This window comes from Zeugodacus cucurbitae, chromosome 4, assembly GCF_028554725.1.
Source record: "Zeugodacus cucurbitae isolate PBARC_wt_2022May chromosome 4, idZeuCucr1.2, whole genome shotgun sequence".
NCBI classification, from domain to species: domain Eukaryota; kingdom Metazoa; phylum Arthropoda; class Insecta; order Diptera; family Tephritidae; genus Zeugodacus; species Zeugodacus cucurbitae.
Genome location: NC_071669.1, coordinates 62,337,510 through 62,349,138, shown reverse-complemented (window position 1 = coordinate 62,349,138; position 11,629 = coordinate 62,337,510). Strand labels below are relative to the sequence as shown.

General features: G+C 32.7%; 1 protein-coding gene and 1 long non-coding RNA gene across 7 annotated transcripts in view; one reads left to right on the top strand and one right to left on the bottom strand.

Annotated features, from left to right (window-relative positions):
* Positions 1-11,629, bottom strand: part of LOC105212511 (collagen alpha-1(I) chain) — a 38,378-nt gene that overhangs the window by 2,966 nt on the left and 23,783 nt on the right. For 4 of the 6 annotated variants that reach the window (XM_054228484.1, XM_054228487.1, XM_054228483.1 and 1 more), the window contains exons 3-7: positions 6,538-6,667; positions 3,837-4,147; positions 3,167-3,731; positions 372-410; positions 37-297 (exon numbers count right to left, since the gene is read on the bottom strand). In XM_054228484.1, the coding sequence (XP_054084459.1) occupies positions 37-297; positions 372-410; positions 3,167-3,731; positions 3,837-4,147; positions 6,538-6,667 (1,306 nt within the window). Of the gene's footprint in view, positions 1-36; positions 298-371; positions 411-3,166; positions 3,732-3,836; positions 4,148-6,537; positions 6,668-7,237; positions 7,512-11,629 lie in introns of those variants that run through there. The other 2 variants (XM_054228485.1, XM_029040315.2) reach the window with 2 other exon arrangements.
* Positions 8,755-9,095, top strand: LOC128921315 (uncharacterized). Its single transcript, XR_008470768.1, has 2 exons — positions 8,755-8,901; positions 8,994-9,095. It is a non-coding gene; the product is annotated as an uncharacterized LOC128921315 (long non-coding RNA).

The following is an 11,629-nucleotide window of genomic DNA, read 5'->3' as shown; positions in this document are numbered from 1 at the left end:
TAAGCATGATTTATGCATAAAATATTTGATAATAACCTGGTGGTCCGGGTGGACCAGGTGGGCCGGGTGGACCCTTTGGGCCGCCAGGTCCCTTTGGACCGCCGGGTCCCTTTGGACCGCCTGGGCCGCCTGGTCCTACGCCGCCGCCATTGCCTTTGCCGCCTACGCCGCCTTCACCGCCAAAACCGCCGCTTGGTCCCTCAATGTGCACATAGGGTTGAGCTGGTGGACCAGTTGGACCTTCAACATGAACATATTTGCCCGAATTGTCCGGGACATATTGACCTTCTTTAATACCTGCAAGCGTGGCAGAGACAACAAGTGGGTTAGTTATTTGTTTAAGTGAACTGTAGGCAATTAAAGACATTCACCTTTATAACGACCATCAAAACCTTCACTCTTACCATTTCCTATAGCAAAAGAGGAGAAAGTTTGTTGAAAGAGAAGAGTAATATATTAGTAATGCGTAAAAATTTCTCAAATCATTTGAAATAATTATACAGTTAACTACGCTAAATACTTTTTCTAAACTGCAGGTACAGTGTGTACTACAATAAGTCTACGCACAACTAATGCTACTAAGGGAACTATTTGTGGGAAAATCAAAACAAAACAAATACAATTTATTCAACTGTAATATAACTACCGCTATTTAATACCTAACAACAACTACAATTACTGCATAATTAAATATGACTTCAATAATAATTTTATGTAATTTATTTTGTACTACTTACTTAGTGTTAACAACTACAAGCTGTAAGCGCCAGCTACCGGTAAAGCTCATAAACATTCAAATACAACGTTACACATATATGTATGTATATGGTATGTATGTATATACTATATATAGTATATATATATATGGCGATTTTTAGTAACAATGTATGTATGAGGCTGTGTGGTTAGTTAGAACACAACAACTGTACGTGTACACAATAACGGTAAACTCGCAAAACACGTCAAGTCGAGCTTTCAAAATAAACAGTAATAATAATACAACAAACATACACAATGCTACAAGCCCGTACACCGTTACGATGCAGCTAAGCAGCAGCATTGCTAACGGTATATATGTATGTGTGATGGGATAATAATGATGAGCAAGTGGATTTATGGTTCAAGAGGCTTGGAATATATGGGAGTATGTGGTATATGGTGTTGGAGGTTAAATAGGTTTAGGCATTAGGATTAATTTGGTGGGAGCAAAGGTATGAGGGATGTACATATAAGCAATTCTTGCAGGCATTTGTTGTAGATGTGTACGAGTGCATGCGTTTATATATGTGTATGTATGTAAATGTATTTGTATGTGTGTGTGTTGAGTGCATACAGTGGCTTTCAAATGTATGCACATATTTTTGTTCAAATGCATTTATGGGTTTTCAGAGGCATTTTCAGTGCTGGAAATGTATGGCAGTGTGTGGACCGAAATCAGTAAGTCATATTTTCTGTTTTTTTTTTTTAATTTTTTTTTTTGCTTTTTGGTTGCAGCATGCCTTTTGGTGTGATGATTTGAATATTCAGTTTTATGTAGAGAATTTTCTTTAAAATATTTTGCGCTCATTCAGATGGTTTTGTATGATTTTTTTTTTTTTGTTGTTTTTGGTAGTGGAAAGAATGTACTGCTCGCTTTTCATTATAAACAATATTTATGTTTCAGCTGCGCTTTGGTGCTGGTACGTGTATATAAAGTGCAGTGTGGCCATAGAATTCACTTCAAAAATTGTTCTTTTCAAAATGTATATGTATATTTTCAACATTCATTTAAAAATATATTTCAGTGTCGTTTTTGCTTTCGAAAAAAAAAATCACATGAATCGTATTTGATTGCAATGTAATGACGAAGTCAGAGAGAGAGAGAGAGAGTCATTCGAGAAGAGTCGTGTGTAAATAGCAATAAGTGCAAAGGTATGTGTGTGCGTGTGTGTGCATGTGTAGGTGCTGGCAAGTGTCCAATAATACTTGTCTATGAAGACAAACGAGACAGACCTGGTAGACAGGCTACAAGTTTGCGCTTCTCTTAATGCATTTTTTTTTTCAAAGTCGTCTGTGTCAAAATTGTCGCGAATGATTTTTTATGTTATTTTTTTTTTTTATAAAAGAATTTCTAGATTTTTGCAGCTTTCACTTTCCATTGCTTTATACAAGTGTCTTCCATTACTCGCCTTGCTTTTTTGACTGTAATTTCATCGTTTAAAATCCGTTACTTTTTCGTAGTGTGTGCGTGTTCGTGTGTACTTGTACAGACATAATAGCTTAAGTAGTATGCGTGATCTTTAACTTGCATATAAATATGTAAATATAATTAAAATATAAATAATTACATATGTTTTAATTAATTTTTATATATTTTTTGTATACATATGTATATACGAGTGTATATTGTGCTATGCATGTGTTGGTGTGTTGGTGCGTTTATGCAGAAATAAACTCGCATTAAATAAAATATCGCTGAAGAAAGTATATGGTAATAGAAAAAAAATTAACACGAAAAATATTATGATTCATAAAAGCTCTTAAGGCTAACCTAAACGCTTAATAAGCTTAGTTTGAAATAAGAAGAAGACCTAAGAATGTGTGTAAGAGGAAGTGAGCGCATATACGCCTACCAAACAGTGTGTTGTAGAAGTATTGGACTGTAACTTTCATGTCTCGAGATGAATCTTTAATTTTTATGAAAGCTTTCACTTAATATGTAGATTTCAAATGTTAGCTTCCAAGATATATATGTGATGAATTGAATTTGAGGTTAAAAAAGCTTAACACAAAGTTTACATTTTAAGCTTTTTAAGATAAAAAGCTTTGAAAGCCAAAAAAATATTTCAGGTCATTATTGCTAGTGAAGCTAATTGAAAGTAGATTACAGTTCAAGTAAATGTTAGTTTTCACAATAGCTTTTCATAAAAGCTCTTAAAACCACTTGAATTGTTTGTGAGAATTGTGAAAAGCACAAAAGCTCTTAGTTCGTGATTTGATCAACACAAATTTAACAGGGATGACAACACAACCTGCCTGAGCGTATGGTAACTCACTTCCGATCATTAAAGACCTACTCTTTGAATTCACAACTTCCTAAAAAACCTAAACACTAAGTGCAGCTAACCTCAAACTTTTTGTGCTAGATAAAATGTCCTACTATTATGTTTGATTTAAGCCAGCTAACCTGCTACATTCGGGCCCCCAGGAGAGCCGGACTCTATATATCCCAATGCGTCCGGCCCCCCTGGGCCACCCGGACCTACTCCACCGAGCGGTCCGGGCGAGTAAGCACCGCCGCTACCGCTACCTCCGCTGCCACGACCGCCGCCGCCATTGTTGCCGCTTCCTCTGCCACCATCATAGCCGCCATTACCGCTACCACCTAAACCTGATGAACCGCCTGGGTACTGTGGCCCTTTGCCACTGCCGCTGCCGCTTCCACTGCCGCTACCGCCATTATATGGGCCATTTCCACCACTGTATGGACCGTTGCCATTATTGTGTGGACCATTTCCACCGCTATATGGACCATTGCCGCCGGTGTATTGGCCACCACCATTATCACCTGGATATGGTCCATTGGCGCCAGGTCGCACTGTGGCCACAACATGTGCCGAAGGTGCGGGTATACGCTCACGTTCAGCATAACGTGAAGGATGGAGAGCAGGGCTGAGAATGGCTGAACCGCTCTGCACACCCGGTGTGTGAGAAAGTGAGAAACCTGGCGTAAAACCGCTAGGCTTACTCTTCTGCAATATGTAGTAGATAGAGTTTGGAGGAAAGAGAGTAGATGTGATTTATGTCGCCAAAATTTTTTATTTTCATTTTTTTTTGTTTTTGATTATTCAACGTACATCACCCAAATGTAATACTGGAAATTCTGGCCGTGCGCCACCTTCGAACTTGCCACAGCCAATTGGGAAGTATAGCTCATCCCATTGCAAAATTACGCCATGGCCTCTTTCGCCATATACTGGATAGACCTCGACTGGTTTTTGTGGTTCAACGGTACGATAACCGTGTGTATCGGCAACATAATGTGTTGCACGTAACATATGATAGGGATCGACGTAACCGTAACAACCGTAGGTAACGCCATCAGGACCGCGGGTCTCATGATGGAAATTGCCCGTCTTACCGATATCATAGCCATAACGATAGGCATCTTAAGTGTGGTCCAGTTGAAAGCAAGTGGTTTTGTTGTGTTTTGCGGTAGTTGTTGTTGTTTTATTTATTTATGATTTGGTGTGCGGAAGTTGATTCGGGGTTGTGGTGGAATGGATATTATTTTATTTTTATTAATATTCATTTGAATAGTGAAGAATCATTGCATTTTTTTAGGAAAATATAAAATAATTGTTTTCTTCTCAACTTATATTGAAGAATACGTTGCAAATATCATTAAGAGAAAACTAACAGTGTTGTTTGTTGTCTAGCATTTGTACACGGGTAATACCTCATAATGTTTATTTAACTATAATGCCTGGTTTTCATTACTTTATTTTTATGACAGCAAATATCATAAAAATGTATACTATAGTTAAAAGAAAATTTGCATGATTCATAAACAAAATCACAATAGAAATTTAATTTATTTTGTCATAAAAATATGCATAGTGGAAACCCTGCCTTATATAACACATAGCTTAACACGCAGTAACTCTAAACTCATACTATATATAAATATTTGGACTACCTTTTCGCTAATGCGCAGCTGTTTAATTAAAAAAAAATATATATATGAATATAACACTCTAACGTTTAAAGCCAGCGCTTTAGATCATTTCGGGGCCACACGAGTACGACGAGTGAATGATGCGAGTAGGATGAAAAGGTATGGATATATGGATGTGGGGTAAAGGATGATGGATGTAAGGGTAAAGGGCACAGGAAAAAAATATAGTTATTCACATTTTTGACTACAAATTTTTTAAGCTTACAAGAATAGTGAAAGCTTGGAAAAGGTTTAAATTTTACAAAATTTACATTTAACGAAATATTGAAAAGAGTCTTATAGCACATGATTTCAAATGAATTCTACAGAGCTTTCATACATATTTATACAAGTGAAAGCTCATAAGCAAGCTTTTCAACTTGTGCGAAAGCTACGTTACTATTTGAAATTTAGAATTTACATTTTTACAGCAACCGAAAAATTTATAAAAAATTATGAGTATGTGAAGCTTTTATGTGACAAAACAAAAACTAATTTCACTGGCACAAGAAATATTTGCAAATTACGCTATTAAATTACAAAAACAATTTATAGAGTAGAAGAGTGGGTTGGGGTGTAGTGGAGTGGAGTGGCGTGGCGTGGATTTGAGTTGGTTGAGTTGAATTGATTTGAGTCGATTTGTGTGTGTCGGTACGAAAATATTTACAATTTGAGACGAGTTTGGTTGACGATAATATATTTGGTTGTTGTTGTTGTTTATTTCGATATATTACTAAATAGATGTAAATATATATTTGATAGATTTGTGTGCGTCTGCTTTGGGTTTTAACTACGTTTACGCATTCTTTATGATTTTATTTGGTGTTTAGTACAAAGCTACAACAAAAGTAACAACGTAAATAAATGAGAAATATATGTATGTATTTATTTTACTAATACTGTTTATGTTGTTGTTGTTTTTATTTTAGGTTTAACTACGATTTTTGTGGCATAAGACAACAAATTTTAGCATAAACTAGTTTTTTTTTTAATTTTTTGTTTGTTATTTAGTTGCTTTTGTGTTGTTTTTATTAAGGCTACAGCGCGCACTACTGTTAATTAATTAAAAATTAATTGAGTCTACTAATTATTAATAAATGATACGAATTTTGAAGTACAAAAGAACGAAAGTACTAATTTTACAAATATATTTCTATAAAAATATTTTTTTAGATAAACTACTGCTACTTGGTACTGTAACAACAATGAATAACAACTAACTGCGCAACTAATAAAGCCGAAAGGACTCGCATACGGCGTACGAGTCCTTGTCAACAGCTCGTCATTCAGCGCAAATTTCTATATAATATTTATTATATATAAAAATGTATATAAAGATATAGATATGTATGTATAAAATGCTACTAACAAAACAACTACTATGTATGAATTGGCAAACACTAAAATGATAATGAGAAAGAAAGAGATAGCTAGTGTGTAGTAAATGTAGTAGGAAAGAAATAGTGAGAGAGTGAAAGAGAGTGACTAACCAGCTGGTTAATTGGAAAGAGAGAGATAGAGATAGATATAGAGAGAAATGAGAGAGGGAGAGAGTAGTAATAGGATAGTGAGGAGTATAGTTAAGGATAGTAGAAAAGGAAAGAAAATAAAATGAAAATACAAAAAGTTTAAGTTTAAAAAGCGGAAATTTAGAGCAGTGGAATTATAGAAAATATGAAAATATTGCTAACGCTTTTGTATGAAATTATAATATCTAAAACAATTAATTTTTTTAATTTAGTATAAACTTTTGTTTTTGTTGCTACGTGTGCAAATGTTTGTATGTATATTTTAGTGCATTTGATGGTATTTGAAAAAACTTGGAAACATTCTGTACTTACTGGTATCGAAATTCGACGAATAGTATTGTTGGTTGGTCGTTTTTTGGTCTTTAATTTGGAGAATGAGGCGACGATTTTCCTTATCGTAGTTTTGAGAGAGAGCGCATTGCACTAAAATGCAAGCGACGGCCTGTTTTGGGTGGGAGAAAAGCAAAAATTTAATGTAGTTAAAATATTTTATAAAAATGTATTTTAGAAATAACACCGTTTTATATACAGATATAGCTGGAAAAAAAATTAATATATTTTTTTACTTTGGATTCGCAATATTTAAGCGAAATTTGTATATATAATTCGCAGCATTTTTTTACTTATATGCTTATTACATAATATTTTCGCTTTTGTACCCACATATTACCATATTTGCTTGCTCATTACACCGCTTTCATGGTTTTGACCATAAGCCACGTAAACCATTTATCAAATCTTTCCAAAAAGTTAAGCTCAAATGCTATTACACACATCGCTTACATTCTTCTTTCTTTTCTCTACTCTATATGGGTGTGAGGTCACAGGCAACCAAAAAATTTGACAGCGGCAACAATGAAGCAACGCCACTCTGTACCATATGAGTAATTACCCGAATTTGGTGTTAAAATTATGCAATCAATATAGTTAAGAAATCGTTTGTATTGCAATTCACAATAATGGAAGATGTTTTCCATTGCTTTTGTACCACTTTTCTCTCGCACATAATTACCAATTGTAGTGTCTGCTGCCAGCGTGTCATTGCGTTGGCTCGCCGTGGCGTACAAATGACTAAATCGTGTTTGCTAAATTATGGGCGTTGGGATTTATTGTCACCACTTTGCATAGATTCTTCTATATACGTCGGTATATTAGTCGCAATTGCAAGCCAAAAACGTACGAAAACGCCCACACACGAGTTGAATATGAGTAATACACAAGCACCGACACAAAGCTTGACGCCTAAATGGAGCAGACTTAAGCGGATATACGCAGCAATTTAACAAAAATATATATTTATATAATATATAAATAGAAAATTATAACCAAACTATATATTTAGTTTTTATTGCATTCGCTAAGTGGCCTACTACAAAGTTAGAGTTGACAACTTGTCACTTGAAACGCGCTTGAGTGAACTGCGCGCGCCAACGGTAAATGTAGGTTTATTTATTTGAAATGAAGATTTGTTTGGAGAAAAAATCGTTTGGCAGGTTACAATTTTTTCTGAAATAAAAATGACGTCAAGTTGAGACTGAATGTGAAGATGAGCGCTTTTGAAGCTTTTTGGTGTTTTTGTATCAGTGGTGTGCGTGTCTCAGTGTGCATATATAAAATGCAAATTTTATGAGCTGGCAAAATTTGGTAAAAAGAGAACGTACACAGTGTAGGCACAGTCTTAAGGCAGTTGAGAATAACTATGAAACTGGAAATTAATTCAAAATTGGGCTGGTTTTCGGAATAAATTTCTTTATTATTTATATGAATTTCTTATAATTTGCTTTAAACGAACTATTTTGTGACAGCTATTATCATATTAGTATGCGAATTAGGTGCTTGTATATATATTGCAATAAAATCAACTAGTTACAAACTAGTTACAAGTTCATGCAATTTATAACTAGTTGAGTTATGTCTTTATTTTCACAAAAAGAATTGTTTCTTCATTATTGATATTATTTTAGCTTTCAAAAAAATAAAAATTCAAATTCTTTCGAAGCACCAGATTCTTTTTTTTAGATTTTCAGTCTAAAAAAATTTTTGCATCAAAAAAAGTTTTCGAACTTTCATCGAATATTTCCCACAGGCCTGCTTTGACTTGAGAGAAATTTAATACAGCCCCAAATTATTTTTATTTAAATTATAATCTTCGTATGTACTTGAAGCTCCTTAATTGAGTACTCTCCAATTGTTGGTGTATATGTAAAAATACGGGTTTCGAACCAAAATCCAGTTTTGTAAGCTTTTCTGTATTTTTTTGTAAATATAAGGAATTTAATTAAGTGTATACATATTTTATATATGTATCTCCATAAAAGTATAAACAATTTTGAGTTTAATGATTTTGAGACGTCACAGTATTAATGGAAATTTGAATACATTTTGTAAATATTGATCAGCTGATTTCGAATACTCGTATTCTTAATAGAAGGAAAGAGGAAAGGAAAAAAATAGTTTTTATTAAAAACAAATTCGGAAAATAGCACTTTTCGACATTGAAATTTTATGCTGAAGATTCTGAAAGTTTTTGAATTGCTTTAGTCTTTAGTTCAGCTACTCAAAATTTATTTCAAATTCGAAAAAAAAAAAATTCTTTCCAATTTTATTTAAAATGTCACTGCTTCTAAGATTGGTTATGCTTTTCAGCCAATGTAAAGGCATTTGTCAAAGTCTCAAGTAAGCAGCATGATTGCTCAATTTTAAATAATATTTTTTAAATAAAAATGACCGTCACTTTATTTAAGTTAACAATTTGTTTTTTTTTATAGTTTTTTCATCCAACGCACCAACCAGACAAAGCGCATGCGCGTGAGCATCCATTTTACTGCAAACAGCTGTGCCATACACATTTACACTTACTTAAATGCAAATGCATATGCGTGTGACTGGCTGCAAATAGTTTAGTTGCTTTTTGAATGACAGCAATTAAAATCGAGTTATTTCGTGTAGCATTTATGCAAATTTAGAATTGGAAAATTGCATGCATGGAAGATTTTTTTTGTATGAAAAATGTCGCATGTTAAAGACTTAATTTTTTATTTTTATTTTTGTGGATTTATTCAGTTTGCTTGCGTAATTGAGGATTACTGTTCTGCAAATCTACCAATTTACGCAATAAATCAACTAACCTCTTTTAATATTCTTAAATTTTTTATAAATTTTTTTTTTTGTGAATTGCGCTTCAGAATTTAATTGAGCTAACTGCATATTAAACAATTTTGTCAATTTTTAGTTACGAACATTGAAGTGATGTTTTTATAAAAAAAATTGAAAAATTTAACATTTATGTGCAACGTGTGTTTGTAAATTCGAATTGCTTGCAGTCACTTGTTAATATTGCATATTCATGTTCTTCACTGAAAATGTCAAACTCATCAAATCGCATACGCATCAACATTCTAAATTGACCTGATTGGAAAAATTGATGAGCAATTGCACATAAGTGGAGGCTTATGTACATATGAGCGTATGTCAGTAATCTGTATGAATATTGAAAATATGTGAACGCAACTGGTTGTAAGTAAGAAGGCTGCACACCTACGTACATTTTTAAATATTCTTGTGTTTATTTGTGCGCATAAATGATAATACAAAGACACAAGCAACATGAAATGTCCTTTTAATTGCAATTTAATATGACAGCCTTTATAGCTTGCAGTTTGTACATTGTCCTTGCAGCCCGGTCTATAGTGTTGCTGAAGCATTTTAACAGTTCATTAAAAATATGGTATTCGTGCTTAATTATGAGTGTATAATACTCGTATATATAAATTGCTGTTTTTATTTAACCGCAAGTATATGCGTTCAAACATATCTGTATATAAGTGCATATATAATATTCAGCTTGAATCCATATAATTTATAACAGTAAAAAAATTGTCCACCATGCTCTTTTACTTTCAACGAATAAAAATGTTTGCGCTGCAAACAAAACAAAGGATTTCGAGTGAAAGTTTTAATTGAGCGGATTTATTAAGCTACAACATACTATAACATATGTGACATTACGTATACGCCGTGTGTTCCCAAAAGCACGTGTATTTATGCATTTATGCCAGTTAAAACAAGTGTTTCGTTGTAAAATAGCTCGAAAGGCAGTTAGTTATCAGGGTTACACACAGTAAAAACAAGAGTTTCGATGTAAAACTCTCGGCAATCAGTTAGTTATCAGGGTTACACATATTATTGTGCTCTTTAATTCGAAATTTATTTTTTGTGACAGCCACGTATACGCCGTGTGTTCCCGAAAGTACGTGTATTCATGCATTTATGCCAGTAAAAACAAGAGTTTCGATGTAAAACTCTCGGAAGGCAGTTAGTTATCAGGGTTACACATATTATTGTGCTCTTTAATTAGAATTTTATTTTTTGTGACAGCTACGTATACGCCGTGTGTTCCCAAAAGCACGTGTATTTATGCATTTATGCCAGTTAAAACAAGTGTTTCGTTGTAAAATAGCTCGAAAGGCAGTTAATTATCAGGGTTACACACAGTAAAAACAAGAGTTTCGATGTAAAATAGCTCGAAAGGCAGTTAGTTATCAGGGTTACACATATTATTGTGTTTTTTAATTCGAAATTTATTTTTTTGATAACAAAATTTATTTCAAATTTTTTATTTATTTAATTTTATTTAATTTTATTTTATTTTATTTTTTTATATTTTATTTTATTTTATTTTATTTTATTTTATTTTATTTTATTTTATTTTATTTTATTTTATTTTATTTTATTTTATTTTATTTTATTTTATTTTATTTTATTTTATTTTATTTTATTTCTATTTTATTTAATAAAAAAAAATTATTAAATCAAAAAGATAAAATTCTTAATTTAATATAATTTTTTTTTAAACAAAATATTTTCTAAAATATTCTATATTTCTTCCGCAATCATTAGTGTGTTGCGTGTTCATATTAATTTAATTTTTTTCTTGCATTCATAATCAAATTTGACGCTGCCAATAAATAACAAATTTAGGCGGAAACGAATTGATATTCGCACAAATTATAACTACACTAATTGGGAAAAGGTATTATAATACGCACGCATGTTAATTAGACTAACTAGTTTGATATTTGATTAGCAGCGAGATGTGTGGACTTGCGTCAGCGAAATGTCGCTATGGAGCATAAAACTAGCATATTTGCTGTTACATAAACAGGCTTATACATAGCATTAAAAAAACATAAATATATATAAAAAAATATATATGTATGTATATGCATAAATCGAAAAAAACGACATTCTTAAATTAAGCTTAATAAAATAATAGCACCGGTTCTAGAACAATAGCGCGCACATAAACCTTCGCACATATTTATTGACCTATGCACATATAAATATACATATTTATATTGTTAACAAGCCATAAATTTTGCGTTGAATTCGAAAAAAAATTGTT